At 44.6% G+C, this 18,798-nt stretch overlaps 1 protein-coding gene across 8 annotated transcripts in view; it reads right to left on the bottom strand.

Moving 5' to 3' along the window:
- Positions 1 to 18,798, bottom strand: part of NFATC3 (nuclear factor of activated T cells 3) — a 151,203-nt gene that overhangs the window by 76,065 nt on the left and 56,340 nt on the right. Inside the window, exon 1 of one of the 8 annotated variants that reach the window (XM_089320317.1) lies at positions 726 to 1,003. The exons of 6 other annotated variants lie outside the window; for them this stretch is intronic. Coding sequence is in view for 1 of the 2 variants with exons in the window: in XM_089320318.1 (XP_089176444.1) it covers positions 968 to 1,003 (36 nt within the window). In the remaining variant the exon portion in view is untranslated. Of the gene's footprint in view, positions 1 to 725; positions 1,004 to 18,798 lie in introns of those variants that run through there. One more of the 8 variants, XM_089320318.1, reaches the window with a different exon arrangement.

The raw sequence follows: 18,798 nt of genomic DNA, 5'->3' as shown, positions 1-18,798 counted from the left end.
AGACCTTTCTCTCTGTCTCTCTATTTCTCTCATTGTCTAACTCTGTCAAAAAAAAAAAAAAAGATGGTAATAGGGGGCCAGCATGTGGCATAGCGGGTAAAGCTGCCACCTGTGATAATGGCATCCTATACGGGCGCTGGTTTGATACCTGGCTGCTCTATAATTCAGTCTAGCTCTCTGCTAATGACCTAGGAAAGCAGCGGAACATGGCCCAAGAGTTTGGGCTCATGCACCCACATGGATGATTCAGAAGTTCCTGGACTCGGGGCCGGCACCATGGCTCAATTGGTTAATCCTCTGCCTGCGGCACCGGCATCTCATATAGGCGCCGGGTTCCAGTCCCGGTTGCTCCTCTTCCAGTCCAGCTCTCTGCTGTGGCCCGGGAAGGCAGTGAAGAATGGCCCAAGTGCTTGGGCCCCTGTACCCACATGGGAGACCAAGAGGAAGCGCTTGGCTCCTGGCTTCGGATCAGCGCAGTGCGCCAGCCATAGTGGCCATTTGGGGGGTGAACCAATGGAAGGAAGACCTTTCTCTCTGTCTCGTTCTCTAACTCTATCTGTCAAATAAAAAAAAAAGTTCCTGGACTCCCGACTTCAGCCATTTGAGGAGTGAACCAGGAGATGGAAAATCTCTCTCTTTCTCTTCCTTTCTCTCTAACTCTTTCAAATAAATAAATAAATCTTTAACAACAACAACAAAAAGATGGCAATATGGGATTAACTGACCTGGAGGATGACCAAGAGCTTCTGGAGGCAAAAATGGTGACCACAATAGGGGTAACAATGAAAAGAAATAAAGATAAAAGAAATAGATAGATAGATAGAGAAAGTGTTTTCATCTGCTGGTTTACTCCCCAAATGTTCACAACAGATGGCGCTAGGCTGGGCTTTGGCCAAACCGAGGTTAGGCTGGGGCAGAAGCCAAGAGCCAGGAACTCAATCCAAGTCTCCAATGGGATGGCAAAAGCTCAATTATTTGAGCTGTTATTGCTGCCTCTCAGGGTCTGCAACAACAAGAAGCAGAGAGTCAGATTCGAAGCCAGGATTGGAACCCAGGTGCTCCGATGTAAGATGCAGGCATCTTGACTTCTAGGCTAAACTCTCATCCTTATTTCTTGTTTGGACATTATAAATATGAGTTGATCATTCTTAAAAAAATTTACTTATTTATTTATTTGTTTGTTTGTTTATGTGTTTATGTGAGAGGCAGGGTCAGAAAGAGAGAGGGAGAGACAGAGAAGGGGGGAGGAGGTTTTCCATTTGCTGGTTCACTCCCCAAATGGCCACAATGGCTGGAGCTGGGGCTGATCCAAAGCCAAGAGCCAGGAGCTTCTTTTGGATATCCCAAGTGGGTGCAGGGGTCCAAGCACTTGGGCCATCTTCAACTGCTTTCTCAGGCCATCAGCAGGAACTGGATCAGAAGTGGAGTAGCTGGGACTCAAACTGGCACCCACTTGGGATGCTGACACTGCAACTTTACTCACTACGTCACAGTGCCAGCTACTGATTATGCTTTAAAAAGCACTAACACAGCAATACTCCCAAGATTTGAAACACTGTTGAGTTGCTTTTTAGGATTCATTTATTTATGATTTGAGACGGCAAGAAAGAGAGAGAGAGAGAGAGACAGAGAGACAGAGATTACAACAGTGTTTTACTTTGGGCAGTAAGTACTACTCTCTACAGCAGGAAGGGTTTTGAAATTTTCTGGAGGCACACTTAGTTGTCAACATGATAAATGGGGTGCCCTATAAGCATTCAGTGAGGAATCAAGAGATTCAAATCCCTCTCAATAACTGGGACAGTCATAGCTCTTTAAAATGAAGAATTAGCTATAGAAAACTTCAGTATGTCTTTTCAGATAGTCATGTAAAAGGAAAAGTTTATAAATGTAAAATTCCTTAGTATATATAAATACAAAATAAACTTTGTAGGTTTAACATATATGAATTTTTCGGGGCCGGTGCCGTGGCTCATTTGGATAATCCTCCACTTGTGGCGCCGGCATCCCATATGGACGCCAGATTCTAGTCCCAGTTGCTCCCCATCCAGTCCAGCTCTCTGCTGTGGCCCAGTGAAGGATGGCCCAAGTGCTTGGGCCCCTGCACCCATATGGGAGACCAGAAGGAGGTACCTGGCTCTGGCTTCGGACTGGCGTAGCTCCGGCCGTAGCGGCCATTTTGGGGGTGAACCAATGGAAGGAAGACCTTTCTCTCTGTCTCTCTCTCTAACTCTGCCAAATAAATAAATTTAAAAAATATATGAATGTTTCGTGAATGTATCTACCATATAGAGTTCTTCATTTAGACTGCCAGTAATGCAACTCATGGAATTTGGGCTGCCAATCATCACACCTGCCTCGTCACCTCCAATAATGCAGGTATGAATGTTTGAGGGGGTCAGCGCTGTGGTGTAGCAGGTAGGACCACTGCCTGCAGTGCCCACATCCCATATGAGCGCTGGTTCAAGTCCTGGACTTGGGACACCAAATCCTGTATCAGAGTGTCTGCTCCACTTCCAGTCAGGCTCTTTGCTATGGCCTGGGAGAGCACTGGAAGATGGCCCAAGTGCTTGGGCCCCTGCACCTGCGTGGAGATCTGGGAAGCTTCTGGCTCCTGGCTTTAGACTGGTGCAGCTCTGGTCATTGCGGCCATCTGAGGAGTAGCACCAGCTGTGGCGGCCATTTTGGGGGGGGTGAACCAACGGAAGAAAGACCTTTCCAAGGGATGGAAGACCTCTCTCTCTCTCTCTCGCTCTCTGCCTTTCCTTCTCTCTCTCTGTAACACTGACTTTCAAATAAATAAATAAACCTTTAAAAAATGTATGTATATACATATATATCTATTTATACCATTTGAGAGAGAGGGAGAAAAACACTCCCATCCACTGGCCTACTCCCCAAAAACCAGGGGCTAGAAACCCAATAAAAGTCTTCCACATAGGTGGCGGGAACTGAACTATTTGAGCCATCACTGTTGATCCCGAGTCCACACTGGCGGGAAGCTGGACCTGGGTGCTGGGCCAAGTATTAAACCTAGATACTCCAACGCGGGACATAAGCAACACAACTGGCATCTAACAGCAAGGTCAAATGCCCACCCAGAAAAATACTTTTTAATTAAAATTTAGTTTCCATGTTTATTTCCTCTGAATAGTGTGTCAAATTGATATTCTCAAATTTGCATGTTTACTCAATTACATTATCTTCAAATTTCCTTTTTTTTTTTTTTTTTTTTTTTTGACAGGCAGAGTGGACAGTGAGAGTGAGTGAGAGAGAGAGAGAGAGAGAGAGACAGAGAGAAAGGTCTTCCTTTTGCCGTTGGTTCACCCTCCAATGGCCGCCACGGCTGGTGTGTTGCGGCCGGCGCACCGCGCTGATCCAATGGCAGGAACCAGGTGCTTCTCCTGGTCTCCCATGGGGTGCAGGGCCCAAGCACTTGGGCCATCCTCCACTGCACTCCCCAGCACAGCAGAGAGCTGGACTGAAAGAAGGGGAGCCGGGACAGAATCCGGCACCCCGACCAGGACTAGAACCAAGTGTGCCGGCACCACAGGTGGAGGATTAGCCTATTGAGCTCCAGCTCCGGCCATGGTTATTAACTTGTATATACTCTTTACATATACTAAAGATAATAGTTTGTCTATCTTAAAAGTTGCAAATCTATTTTTTAAAATTTGTAATGAATTCTGGTTCTTGATTTCAATTTCTGCTCTTCAAAAGGGAATAATTTTCAACTCTTTTAGCTGTTTCTTCTGGATTTTGCTTCCATATTTTCTTTTATAAGAACTATTTATTTATTTGAAATCCAAAGTTACAGAGGGAGAGGGAGAGATAGCTTCTTCCAGGTCGCCCACATGAATGGCAAGAGCCCAAATACTTGGGCCAGCTTCCGCTGCTTGTCCCTGGCACATTAGCAGGGAGCTGTGTTGGAAATGGAGCATCTGGGGCTTGCACTGGTGCCCTTATGGGGTGCCAGCATTGTATGAGGTAACTTTACCTCCTGCTACACCACAATGCCACCCCCTTGCTTCCATATTTCTAAAACAGCAGGCTTACACTGACATTTCATAATTTTTTTCTAGGTTATATATATTTTGATTATCTACCATGAAAGAGCAGATATTGGCTCTTGTATAATACTGATTTCCCTATTCTCTCAACAAGGCTATACTTGTTAGAAGTTAAATCAACATTCAGTGATGGGGCTGGCACTGTGGGTAGCGGGTAAAGCCATCTGCAGTGCTGGTATCCCATATGGGCGCTGGTTTGAGTCCCGGCTGCTCCTCTTCCAATCCAGCTCTTTGCTGTGGCCTGGGAAAGCAGAAGATGGCCCTAAGTCTTTGGGCCCATGCACCCATGTGAGAGACCTGGAAGAAGCTCCTGGCTCCTGGCTTCAGATTGGCAGAGTTTCGGTCGTTGCGGCGATCTGGGGAGTGAACCAGTGGATGGAAGACCTATCTTTCTCTCTGTATCTGCCTCTCTTTTAACTCTGCTTTTCAAATCAATAAATAATGTTTTTTTAAAAAATTCAATGTTTAAATCATAACTGTATACTTTTTTTAAAGTACTGGGATTTTTTAAAAAACTTTTATTTATTGGTTGGTGCCACGGCTCACTTGGCTAATCTTCTGCCTGTGGCGCAGGCACCCCAGGTTCTAGTCCCAGTTGTGGCGCCAGATTCTGTCTTGGTTGCTCCTCTTCCAGTCCAACTCTCTGCTGTGGCCCAGGAAGGCAGTGGAGGATGGCCCAAGTGCTTGAGCCCTGCACCCGCATGGGAGACCGGGAGGAAGCATCTGGCTCCTGGCTTTGGGTCAGTGCAGTGTGCTGGCCATAGTAGTCATCTGGGAGGTGAACCAGCAGAAGGAAGACCTTTTCTCTGTCTCTCTCTCTAACTCTGCCTGTCAAACACACACACACACACAGACACACACACAAACAGGGTCAGAGGCAGGTGTTTGGCCTACCAATTAAGACATAGGTTAGGACACCCACATCCCATATTGGAGTACCTGTGGCTCTGCTCCCACTCTCACTTTCTGTTAATGTGAACCCTGGGAGGGAGCAGTGATGGCTCAAATATTTGGCTTCCTGCCACTCACATGGAGAGCTGGACTGAGTTCCTGGTTCCCAGTTTCAGTTCCCCAGCTGTTGTCATTTGGGGAGTCAATCAGCAGATGGGCACTCTCCCACTCTTTAAAAAAATATATTTTTAATTTTCAAAGATTTATTTATTCATTTGAAAGGCAGAGACAGAGAGATCTTCTATCCACTGTTCACTTCCTAAATTGCTGAAAAAGCATGGGGCTGGGCCAGCTAAAGCCAGGAGCCAGGAACTCCATCTGGGCCTCCCACATGGATGTCAGGGGCCTAAGGCTTGGGCAATCATCTACTATTTCCCAGGCACATAAGTAGGGACGTGCATTAGAAGCAGACTAGCTGGGAGTCAACCAGTACTGCGATGTGGAATGCAGGCATCCCAAGTGGCCGCTTAACCTGCCGCACCACAGAATTCACCCTAAAATATTTTTTATATAAAGAAAGGGGATCAGAGCTCTCACCTTAGGCATTCATTATACTTTTAATTTATCTCTACCCCAGTTTCATTACAGATCATTCAGCCTTGCCTTCAGCTTTTCTATGACCTAGAGCCTCTACTTCATTCTTTCTAAAGAGTAAATCACCACCATTCTCCCAGGTAACAGAAGTTATCATGGGGCCAGCACTATATCATAGCAGGTAAAGCTGCTGCCTGCAGTGCCAGAATCCCATATGGGCACTGGTTCAAGTCCTGGCTGCTCCACTTCCAATCCAGCTCTCTGTTATGGTCTGGGAAAGCAGAAGATGGCCCAAGCCCTTGGTCCCTGCACCCACGTAGAAGACCCAGAAGAAGTTCCTGTGGCCATTTGGGGAGGAGTGAGTGAACCAGCAGATGGAAGACTCTTCTCTCTCTCTCTGCATCTGCCTTTCTGTAACTCTCTTTCAAATAAATAAATCTTTTAAAAAAAAAAGAAAAAAGAAATTATCACTTGGCTGTATCTCACACAAAAGATATATCTAGGGCCAGCATTGTGGCGAGCAGGTAAAGCTGCCACCTACAATGCCAGCATCTCATATGGGTGCCAGTTTGTGTCTTGGCTGTTCCATTTCAGATCCAGCTCCCTGCTAATGACCTGGGAAAAGTAGCAGAGGATGGCCCAGGTGCTTGGGCCTCTGCTACCCACATGGAAGACCTCAAAGAGGCTCCTGGCTTCTGCCTGGCCATTGTGGCCATCTGAAGAGTGAGCCAGCGGATGCAAGATTTCCTCTCTCTGCAAGATTTTCTTTGTCTCCCTCTCTCTACTCCTCTCTCCCTCCCCGCTTTCTCTTTGTAACTCTGCCTTTCAAATAAAGTAAAAAATCTTTTTTTAAAAAAAAAAATTATAAATCTGGGAATCTGTTTCATGCGATCATCCTGTTTTTAGTCTCAGCTCACATGCCTCAAATTCTTGAGCCTTTCCCTGGGGTTCTTAGGTACAAAATGACTTGAGTTCCTTATTGGTTCTTTCTTCCCATCCAGCAGGCTTAAACTGCAGCTGTCTTATGTTTTAGTGAAGGTAAACACATGAACTGAATTTACTACAAAGTGGTAGTATTATGTAAATATTTTATTACATATGTAGTCAAGAAATGTCAGTATTTTTCACTTGCAATGTTTTTCATATGTTTTGATATAAACAAGTTAATTTTTTTTAAGATTTATTTTTTTGACAGACAGAATGGACAGTGAGAGAGACAGAGAGAAAGGTCTTCCTTTTTCCGTTGGTTCACCCTCCAATGGCCGCTGCAGCCAGCACACCACGCTGATCCGAAGCCAGGAGCCAGGTGCTTCTCCTGGTCCCCCTTGCGGGTGCAGGGCCCAAGCACTTGGGCCATCTTCCACTGCACTCCCGGGCCACAGCAGAGCTGGCCTGGAAGAGGAGCAACCGGGACAGAATCTGGCGCCCCGACTGGGAATAGAACCCGAAGTGCCAGCGCCACAGGCAGAGGATTAGCCTATTGAGCCACAGCACGGCCATAAACAAGTTAATTTTAAGACTTTAATTAAAACTGAAAACCATTCAATAAAAACATAAAATACCAACGTTATTTTTTAAGCCTAAATGAATCAATAACTAAAGAAGAAAACTGAAATAGTGTGGGCACATATGTGTGTATGTGCACAAATGAAGCTTAGGCCCTTATTCTGATTTTAGTATATGTGCTGTAGAAGTGAGCACTGGCCCTTATTCTCTCAGCAAGTAAGCTAAGTAATAATTCTGCATGAGATTCATCCCCATTTACACAGAGAAGAAAATGTGAAGGTATACAGTGGTTATATGCCCTGCTTTAATTATATTAGTCCATTTAATCCCAAAATTCCTGTGGAGTACATATTATTTTATCTGGTTTACAGATGAAAAATCTGAAGCTAAAAATGATTACAGATCTTCATCAAACTTACAGGTAATAGGTAATTAGTCATTCTTTTCTGCTAAACATAACCCTAATTTAACCCTAAATTGAACAAATTATTCCATGCAACCAACCACTCATCTAATGGAAGAAGAAACAACAACTTTATCACTCATTTGTGATATCACATTAGTACTGTGGAGAGAACACACACTACTTGTCATCTCCAGAACCTAGCACAGGCTGAATGAATATTGCTGGAAAAGTGTCTCAAATTTCAGAGTAGACTTTCAGATTTGAAGGTATTTGCACACATTTAATGGGTTGAGCATCTCAATTCAAAAATCTAAAATCCCAAATATTCTAAATCTAAAATATTGGGGCCGGCATTGTGGCATAATGGTTTAAGTCACTGCCTGCAATGCCAGCATCCTATATGGGTGCCAGTTCATATCCTGACTGCTCAACTTCCAATCCAGTTCCTGAAAATGTGGCCTGGGAAAGCAGGGGAAGTCCTTGGGCCCTGCAACCACACAAGAAACCCAGATAAATCTCTTGGCTCCTGGCTTTGGCCTATTCCAGCCCTGACTGTTGCAGCCATTTGGGGCATGAACCAATGGATGGAGGATACCTGTCTCTATCTCTCCCTCCTTCTCTTTCTGTAATTTTGCCTTTCAAATAAATAAATCTTTTCAAAAATTTCAGAAAAAAAATGAAGTCTAAAACCTTTTCCGGCATCATGTCAGTGCTCAAAAAGTTTCTGATTTTGGATTAGGGATGCTAGCATAGTATTTAGGTAGTTTTCTGTTTTATTTAAATAGTTATTTATTTGAAAGGCAGAGATATAGATAGGGAGAGACAGAAATCTTCCATTCACTGGTTCACCATAACATGGGCTCCAATACAGGCACTTAATAATTGTGGAATAAATAAAATTTTGGAATAATACTATAATTTTGTAGAGCAAGATAATTCATAAGACTAATCAATATGTTATTTAAAAAAGAACTGGGGGTGGGGCAGCACTGTGGCTTAGTAGGTTAAAACTGCACCTGTAGCACAGGCATCCATATGGGTGCCAGTTTGTGTCCTGGCTGCTCCTCTTCTGATCCAGCTCTCTGCTAATGTGCCTTGGGAAATCAACAAAAGATGGCCCAAGTGATTGGGTCCCTGCCAACCATGCGGGAGACCTGGTTGGTGTTCCAAGTTCCTGGCTTCAGTCTGGCCCAGCCTGGCCATTGCAGTCATTTGGGGAATAAACCAGTGGATGAAGATCTTTCCCTGTATCTCCTTCTCTCTCTTACTGTACTCTGCCTTTCAAATAAATAAATAAATCTTTAAATTAAAAAAGGAAAAATTTTATTGCTACTTATTACTTTATCAAAATATTTATTGGTAAGGACTATATACCAAGGAATCATGTTAGATGAGTCACATTTACACAGCTTGGCAGAGACATAAGCCACCTGTCCTTTATACTTCAGCAAAATAAACTGGTGTTGGGGGGGGGAAGGTAATCATGCATATAATATTTCAAAGGGAATATATCTCATAACACATACTTCAAAAAACATCTGCTCCAAGTGTACATGCTATAGCATAAGAATGGGGCTGCTCCTTTGCATCTGAGGGGTTTTAAAGGAGGATCAAATAAAGCAATTAGACTCTTATTCCATCCCACTTCTAGAGGAGCATTTATGTTGTAGGCAATAAACAAATGACTACTGCTAAACTACTCACCAAAAAAATTTCCCTACTATCAGTATACTTTTCTTCAGGGCACCTTCTGCTTTGTAGAATAAGGTAAGCCTAGTTGTTTGTTATGTTTCTGTATCGTTTCCATAGCAAAGGTCTGCGCCTGCTTAATTTAACTAAAGCTGAAGGGTTAAAGCATGAAGGTCACTACAACAGCAACTTCAGTAAGAACAGACAACGACAACAACAACAAAAGAAGAGACAACAGCAACTTCAATGAGAGCAGTTCTTCTATCAGTTCTGCTCAATTACTTCAGCAAGGAGGGGTCTAAAAATAGTAGAAATATAACAGCACATGGTACAGATACTAAAACTACAAAATTAAGCTTCCATAATATAAATTGCTCAAAACTGAAAAGGTACATATAACAACACTGTATAAAAAAATCATCACCCAGAAATGATCCTGGTGAACAGTAAAATATAAAGTCTAAAAATGAAAAAATACTTCATTGGGGAATAAATAAATAAAACAGAATTCCCATGGGGGGAAAATGAAAAAAAAATACTACAAACTTCATTTCTCAAATTTCAGTAAATTAGGCATAGATTACAAATATTTATGCTTCAATAAAACTTATCAATGTATAATATGTAAGTTTTTAAAAACAATTTGTCCTTAGAGGGCCAGCATTGTAGCCCAATGGGTTAAGCCACTGCATATAACATAGGTATCCCATATGAGCACCGGTTCAGTTCAAGTCCTGGCTGCTCCACTTCCAGTCACACTCCTTGCTGGCCTGCCCAAGAAAAGCAGCGAAAGACAGCTCAAGTACTTTGGTCCTTGCCACCCACAGGAGACCAGGATGGTCCTGGCTTTGGCCTGGCCCAGCCCTGGTCATTACAGCCATTTGGGAAGTGAACCAACAGACAGAAGAGCTCTTTCTGTCTCTCTCTCTGTAACTCTTTCAAATAAATAAACCTTTAAAAAAAGTTTTCTCTGGGGACTAGTGTTGTGGCGTAGCAAGTTAACCTGTTGCCTGCAATACCAGCATCCCATACGGGAGCCTGTTTGATTCCAGGCTGCTCTACTTCTGATCCAGCTTGCTGCTAATGGCCTGACAAAGCAGGAAAAGTGGTAAAGTACTTGGACCCCTGTAAACATGTGCAAGCCCCAGATGTAGCTCCTGGCTCCTGACTTCAGCTTGGCCCAGTTCTGGCTTTTGGGGTCTTTTGGGGAGTGAACCAGCAGATGGAAGATCTCTTTCACTCTCTCCTCTCTCTCTCTAATTCTGTCTTTCAAATTAATAACAAAATAATTTTGTTCTTAAAAATCTCAAGTATCCTGCAACCAACTTACTCCACCAATAACACACACACATACATATGGGATGTGGGCATCTTGACTGGTATCTTTAACAACTAGGTCAAACATATGCCCTGAATATTTTTTCATTGCTTACAGTATTACTGATAATCTTGCAAATATCTGGATTTGAGTAATAATCTGGCTCCCAATTCCAGCTTCCTGCCAGTGCAGACCCTGGGAGGCAGCAGATGGGTGGCTCAAGAGCTTGCATCCCTGCCACCTACATGGGTGACCAAGATTGAGTTTCCAAGCTCCTGGCTCCAGCTCTAACCCAGTCTCAGTTGCTGTGGACATTTGGGGAGAGAATCAGCGCATGGAAAATTTCTTTATATTTCTCTTTGCTCTTAAATTGATTAATTTTTTCTTCTTTTTTTTTTTGGTAGGATTTATTTTTATTATTTGAAAGACAGAGTTAGAGAGAGAGGTAGAGCCAGATAAAGAGAAACATCTTCCATCCACTGGTTCACTCCCCACATAACCACATGGATAGAGATGAGCTGATCCAAAGGCAGGAGCCAGGAGCTCCTTCTGGGTCTCCCACGTGGGTGCAGAGGTTCAAAGACTTGGGCCATCTTCTACTGCTTTCCCAGGCCATAGCAAAGAGCTGGATCGAAAGAGGAACAGCCAGGACTTGAACTGGCACCCATATGGGATGCTGGCAATGCAGGCAGGGGATTTAACCTGCTGTGCCACAGTGCCAGCCCCATTAGTTAATTTTTAAAAAGACAAATTGGGGATCGGCACTACGGCTCACTTGGCTAATCCTCCGCCTGCAGAGCCGGCAGCCCAAGTTCTAGTTCCGGTTGGGGCACCAGATTCTGTCCCGGTTGCTCCTCTTCCAGTCCAGTTCTCTGCTGTGGCCCAGGAAGGCAGTGGAGGTTGGCCCAAGTGCTTGGGCCCTGCACCCACATGGGAAACTAGGAGGAAGTACCTGGCTCCTGGCTTCCGGTCGGTGCAGCACACCGGGCATGGTGGCCATTTTGGGGGTGAACCAACACAAAAAGAAGACCTTTATCTCTGTCTCTGTCTCTCTCTCACTGTCTAACTTTGCCTGTCCAAAAAAAAAAAAAAAAAGACAAATTGGGTGGGCATTATGGTATAACAGGTTAAGTCACCACTTGTGACACTTGTATCCCCTCTGGGAGTGCCAATTCAGATTCCAGTTATTCCTCTTACAATTTACCTTCCTACTAATGAGCCTGGGAAGCAACAGAAGACTCAAGTTCACAAGTCCCTGCCATCCATTTGGTAAACCTATGCAGATGGAGCTGCTGGCTCCTGGCTTCAGCCTGGTCTAGCACTGGGGTTTGCAGCAATCTGAGGAGCAATCTGTGGCTACTGCTGACATTTGGACAGTAAACCAGCAAATGTAAAATCTGCCTCATTCTCTCTCTCTGCCTTTCAGGTAAATAAAAATAAATAATAAACTTTTAGGAACAGGGACTAGCGCTAAAGCACAGTGGGTTAAAGCCCTGGTCTGCAGAGCCAGCATCCCATATGGGTACTGGTTCAAGTCCCGGCTGCTCCACTTCCAATCCAGCTCTCTGCTATGGCTTGGGAAAGCAGTAGAAGATGGCCTAAGTCCTTGGACCCCTGCACCCATGTGGGAGTCCTGGAGGAAGCTCCTGGCTCCTGGCTTCAGAGTGGTGCAGCTCTAGCCATTGCGGCCGACTGGGGAATGAACCAGCGGATGGAAGACCTCTCTCTCTCTCTCTGTAGTTCTGCCTTTCAAATAAATAAATAAATAAATAAATCAAGAAAGAAAGACAGAAAGAGAAAGAGAAAGACAGAAAGACAGAAAGACAGAAAGACAGACAGAAAGACAGAAAGACAGAAAGACAGAAAGACAGAAAGACAGAAAGACAGAAAGACAGAAAGAAAGAAAGAAAGAAAGAAAGAAAGAAAGAAAGAAAGAAAGAAAGAGGAGGGGCTGGAACTGTGGCATAGTGGGCTAAATCTCCATCTGTGGCACTGGAATCCCATATGGGTGCCAAATCATAGCTCTCTGCTATGGCCTAGGTAAGCAGTAGAAGATGGCCCAAGTGTTTGGGCCCCTGAACTTGCATGAAGAAGCTCCTGATTCCTGGCTTCGGATCGGCTCAGTTCCAGCCACTGCAGCCATCTGGGGACTGAACCAGTGGATGGAAGACCTTTCTTTCTATCTCTTCCGCTCTCTGTAACTCTACCTCTCAAATAAATAAATAAAGCTTTAAAAAAAAAAGAATAAAAAGAAGTAAAACTAAATATCTTTAAAATCCTGAAAAAGGTAAAAATAAACAATGAAGTCATGAAATACAATATTTTTTTTCTGACAGGCAGAGTAGACAGTGAGAGAGAGAGAGAAAGGTCTTCCTTTGCCATTGGTTCACCCTCTAATTGCCGCCGCAGCCGGCATGCTGTGACCGGCGCACCACGCTGATCCAAAGGCAGGAGCCAGGTGCTTCTCCTGGTCTCCCATGCGGGTGCAGGGCCCAAGCACTTGGGCCATCCTCCACTGCACTCCCAGGCCACAGCAGAGAGCTGGTCTGGAAGAGGAGCAACCGGGACAGAATCCGGCACCCCGACAGGGACTAGAACCCGGTGTGCCGGCACCGCAGGCCTGATTAGCTTATTGAGCCACAGCGCCAGCTGAAATACAATATTAATATTTTAAAAAGTCACATTTATATAAACATAAAAATAAAATGAAACAAAGTACTATTTACAATAGTACGAAAAAAATCAAACATCTGAAAATGGCATATATGAAAAATTTCTACACTGAAAACTTTAAAAATTGTTGAGAGAAATTTTTTGTAAAGATTTATTTATTTGGGGCCAGCACTGTGGCACAGAGGGTTAAAGCCCTGGCCTGAAGCGCCGGCATACCATATAGGTGCCAGTTCTAGTGCTGGCTGCTCCTCTTCTGATCCAGCTCTCTGCTATGGCCTGGTATAGCAGTAGAAGATGGCCCAAGTCTTTGGGCCCCTGCACCCACATGGGTGACCCAGAAGAAGTTCCTGGCTCCTGGCTTTGAATTGGCGCAGCTCCAGCCATTGTGGCCATCTGGGAGTGAACCAGCGGATGGAAGACCTCTCTCTCTGTCTCTACCTCTCTCTGTAATTCTGTCTTTCAAATAAATAAAATTTTTTAAAAATAAAAAAATAATTTTAAAAAGAGTAGTTTCATTATTTTGAGAGGCAGAGTTACAAAGAGGGCCTGAACGGCTGGAGCTAGGCCGATCCGAAGCCAGGGGCTTCTTCGGAGTCTCTCACATGAGTGCAGGGGCCAAGCTCTTGTGCTATCTTCCACCACTTTCCCAGGCCATTAGCAGAGAGTGGATTGAAGTGGAGCAGCCGGAACTTGAACCAGCACCGCAGGTGGAAACTTAACTCTGCCACAGTGCTGGCCCCAAGAGAAATTACAAAACAACAAAATGAGGCAGGCATTTAGTACAGTGGTTAAAATGCTGTTTGGGATACCTGCATCCTACACAACAATGTCTGGGTTCAAATCCCAGCTCTGCTGCAAATTCCAGTTTCCTGTTAAATGGGCTCTCTGGAGGCAGCATATGACAGCTAAAGTATCTGGGTCCTTGCTACCCACGTGGGAGACCTGGATTGAGTTCCCAGACCCAAGGATTGGCATGGCCCAGTCCCAGCTAATATGGGCATTTGGGCAGAGAATAGAGGATGAGAGAGCTCTGTTTCTTTGCCTGTCAAATAAATAAAAATTTCCCAAAAATTATCACCAAAGTAAACGTGAGGACATGTTCACAGACTGGAAAATCAGTACTGTCAAGAGATCCATTTTTCTCAAACTGACCTACAGTTTTGAGATAATCTTAATCAAAATCAGCATTTTTTAAATTTGTTTTGGGGGTTTTGTTTTGGTAGAGATTTTTATGTTCATTCTAAAATTCATACAGAAAAATAAAGAACTGAAACTGGGCAAAACAATCTTTAAAAAAGAACAGGACAAAATAAATTAAAAAAAAAAAAAAAAAAGAGGGGCCAGCACTGCGGAGCAGTAGGTTAATCCTCTACCTGAGGCACCGGCATCCCTTGTGGGCACCGGTTCTAGTCCTGGCTGCCCCTCTTCCAATCTAGCTCTCTGCTATGGCCTAGGAAAGTAGAAGATGGTCCAAGTCCTTGGCCCCTGCACTCACATGGGACACAGGGAAGAAGCACCTGGCTCCTGGCTTCGGATCGGCACAGCTCCAGCCGATGCAGCCACCTGGAGAGTGAACCAACGGAAGGAAGACCTTTTTCTCTGTCTCTCCCTCTCACTGTCTACCTCTCAAATAAATAAATAAAATCTTTAAAAAAAAAAAAAAACAGGGCAAAATTTACCTAATATTATGATTTACTTATACAGCCACTATAGCTGGGATAATAGTAATTGCTCAGACAATGTAGTGATTTATTCTTCAGTGACCTGCCCTTGCTCTTGTCCTCTCAAATAATTTAACAAAAGAATTCAGAAAAGATAAAATCAAGAAAATAAACAGGTAAGCAACAGAAGACCAGAAAACAAAAATCTCATACTTAATACTCATAGATAACAAAGAAATTGGATCAACTGTAGCAAATCAGTATGAAAGAGATACAAATACACAAAATTGGTCAAGGTATATGTTTGTCAGCATATGTGGGTGTGAGAGTGGCAAGAGACCTGAGGTGACTGTCCTCAAACAGGAAATCATTACTCGCATCATCAAATTAAGTTGGGCATGGAGATCGGCATAGCAGCGCAGGGCACTTCCCCAGCATTGGAGAGTAGGCACAGGACCAGAGAAGGCAGAAAAAAATGACTTAAGATTCTAGGACCCAGAGTCTGGGTCCTATGCCCCTTCTCACTTTGCCCTTGATCTTGAAAACCCTTCTTCCCTCGCTTACATTTAGGAACTCCTTCCTCAAGACTTTGATCCTTTGGGGACTATTCTAAAGTAATCTTTAAGACAAGATCCTGTCCATCTGTAAACATAACTATTGAATGAAGATGGGTCATCCTGAATTGCAAACTTCTACACAATCTTTCAAATACAGTTAACTATGAGGACATCCTTCTTCCTCGGCTCCTGGATACTACAGTAAGTGCCTCCCTTTTTTTATTTTATTAAAACTAGGCTGTTGGAAGGGTTTCTCTTGAGGCAAAGGTCACTTTTCCTTTGTAGAAAGTCAACAATGAGACTGACTCCATTCTTCTCCCAGGACTCACATTCTTCAGAGTGCATGCTTAGTTCTCAGCCTCTTCCCCACTTTCTCCCTGGACCCCAGCTCTGAGTCATTTATCATACCTAGGCAGCTGAAATGGACCATTAGCCTGAGCCCCTTTTATTCTCTTTCTTCACATGATAGCTCCTGGTTTCCTCACCCATTAAGTGAGATATCCAGCACCAAGAAACAAGAGTTTTTTGTTTTTTTTTTGTTTTTTTTGAAGTTTATTTATTTATTTATTTGACAGGTACAGTTACAGGCAGTGAGAGAGAGACAAAGAGAAAGGTCCTCCATCCAATGGCTCACCCCCCAAATAGCCACAACGGCCAGGGCTACACTGATCCGAAGCCAGGAGCCAGGTGCCTCCTCCCAGTCTCCCATGCAGGTGTAGGGGCCCAAGCACCTGGGCCACCCTCCACTGCCCTCAGGGGCCACAACAGAGAGCTGGACTAGAAGAGGAGCAACTGGGACCAGAAACCAGTACCCATAAGGGATGCGCTGCAGGCGGAGGATTAACCCAGTGCGCCACGTCGCTGGTCCCCTGTTTTTTTTTGTTTTTTTTTTTAATCTTTTTTCCTTTCTGGACCTAATTGAAATCTATTACTGTAACACTAAAAGTCAGGGGGCTCTTAGAAAAAAACTGGTCAAAAGATAACCAGGCTGGCATTGTGGAACAGTGGGTTAAGCTGCTGCCTGCAAAGCGGGCAGCCTATATGAAAGCACTGGTTCAAGTTTTGGCCACTCTGCTTCCAGTCCAGCTCCCTGCTAATATGCCCTAGCAGAAGATGGCTCAATTCCTTGGGCCTCTGCATCTATGTAGGAGACCTAGATAGAGTTCCAGACTTCTGGCTTTGGCTTGGCCTATCCCCAGGTCCATCCCTCCCTCCTTCTCTCTCTCTTTTGCTCAAAGATAAGATTATTATATATAGCAATTCTAATGTTTGAGTACCTTATGGTAACAAATATATTCTAAAACATGAAAAAAAAACAAGGAATGGTCAATTAAAAAAAAATGGACAAACTCCATAAACAAAAAACAAAATTGAATGCTGAAATAAAGTATAAAGAAGTCAGAAGTAATGACACTGACAATATACAGAGCTAAGGCTATATGACTGGCTGGGGGCAGGGCTTGAATGGACAAGTAAGCTAAGAAAATTCAAGGAGGCCAACATTGTGCTGCAGTGGGTTAAGCTACCACCTACAGCACCAACATCCCATAGGAGCTCTGCTTAGAGTCCAGGCTGCTCTGCTGCTGCTGCTGCTTCTTTTTTTTTTTAAGATTTTATTAATTTATTTGAGATACAGAGAGAGAGAGAGAGAGAGAGGGAAAGACAGAGAAAGGTCTTCTATCAGCTGGTTCACTCCCAAAATGGCCACAATGGCCAGAGCTAAGTTGATCAGAAGCCAGGAGCCAGGATTTTCTTCCAGGTCTCCCAGTTAAGTGCAGGGGCCCAGAAACTTGGGCCATTTTCCACCACTTTCCCAGGTCATAAGCAGAAAGCTGGACCAGAAGATGAGCAGTTGGGACACAAACTGGCACACATATGGGATTCTAGCACTGCAGATGAAGGCTTAGCCTACTATGCCACAGCACTGCCCACCCCCCCCCCCTTTTTCTTTAAAGATTTACTTATTTTATTTGAAAGGCAGAGTTACAGAAAGTGAGGGAGAAACAGAGAGAAAGATCTTCCAACCCTTGGTTTACTCCCCAAATGGGCACAATAGCCATAACTGAGCCAGACCAAAGCCAGGAGCCAGAAGCTTCTTCTGGGTCTCCCACATGGGTACAGAAGCCCAAGTACTTGGACCATTTCCCACTGCTTTCTCAGGTACATCAGCAGGGAGCTAGATAGGAAGTGAAGCACCCAGGAACCAAACCAGTGGCCATATGGGATGCCAGCACTACAGAGCCAAATACTTGGACCCTTTCCACTCACATGGGAGACCTAGAAGGAGTTGCAGGCTCCTGTGTTTGGCGTGGCTCAATCCTGGCCGTTGCGGCCATTTGGGCAGTGAACAGAGGGTGGGGGATCAACTCTCTGTAACTCTTTAAAATAAATAAACATTTTAAAAAAAGAAGAAAAAGGGGCTGGCGCTGTGGCGCAGTGGGTTAATGCCCTGGCCTGAAGTGCTGGCATCCCATATGTGTGGGGAGCAACTCGGACTAGACTAAATTACTGGAATTAAGACTTATTCTATGCATCTGCTCTCCCACAATATGGCACTGGGAGAGGAGAAAACAGCTTCTACACAGCTGCCTCCAGTTCAACCAATAAACAGTAGGACCTGCTCCTGATTGGAGGAGAGCAGCGTACTCGGCGTGTGGGTAGCAGAGTTGGGATTGGTGGAAGAGGACTATAAAGGAGGAGAGAGACAACATGCACCAGGAACATCTAAGGGGAACATCTAGCTGAAGGAACACCTGTGCAGCCCCCGAGAGAGCCGGCCGGCGGTGTGCCGCTCCCCCGCGGAAGTGGGGAAGGTGGCAGGGGGAACCGCCCTTCCACGGAGGTGGAAGGGTCGGTAGCCAACCCGGGAAGAACCAGCAGCAAACCCGGGGAGGGCCGAGCAGACGAAAGAACAACGCAGGGTCCTGTGTCGTTCCTCCACGAAGACGGGGAGCGACATAATGGTGCCGTGACTCGGATAGGAAACCTAGGCAGGGTTTTGTGTCGTTCCTCCGCGAAGAGGGGGAGCGACAATATGGGCACCAGTTCGAGACCTGGCTGCTCCACTTCCCATCTAGCTCTGTTATGGCCTGGAAAAGCATTGGAAGATGGCCCAAGTCCTTGGACCCCTGCACCCACATGGGAGACCCGGAAGAAGCTCCTGGCTTCTGGCTTCAGATTGGCACAGCTCCAGCCATTGCAGCCAATTGGGGAGTGAACCAGCAAATGAAGGACCTCTCTCTCTCCCTTTCTCTCTCTCTGACTCTCCTCTGTGTAACTCTGACTTTCAAATAAATAAATTAATTTAAAAAAAAAAAAGAAGAAAATTCAGGAGATAGTAGAGAAAGGTGAGGAAGTTTAACAGAGATAATTATCTTATTTTTTGGAACAGAGACTTAATTTATACCATCTAAATCTGGAACAATGAGCTTAA

Source organism: Oryctolagus cuniculus, chromosome 18 (genome assembly GCF_051225735.1).
Source record: "Oryctolagus cuniculus isolate XC-2025 breed Fujian yellow rabbit chromosome 18, ASM5122573v1, whole genome shotgun sequence".
Classification (NCBI taxonomy): domain Eukaryota; kingdom Metazoa; phylum Chordata; class Mammalia; order Lagomorpha; family Leporidae; genus Oryctolagus; species Oryctolagus cuniculus.
The sequence above is the reverse complement of the archived record's forward strand: the minus strand, read 5'-3'. Positions and strand labels throughout refer to the sequence as shown.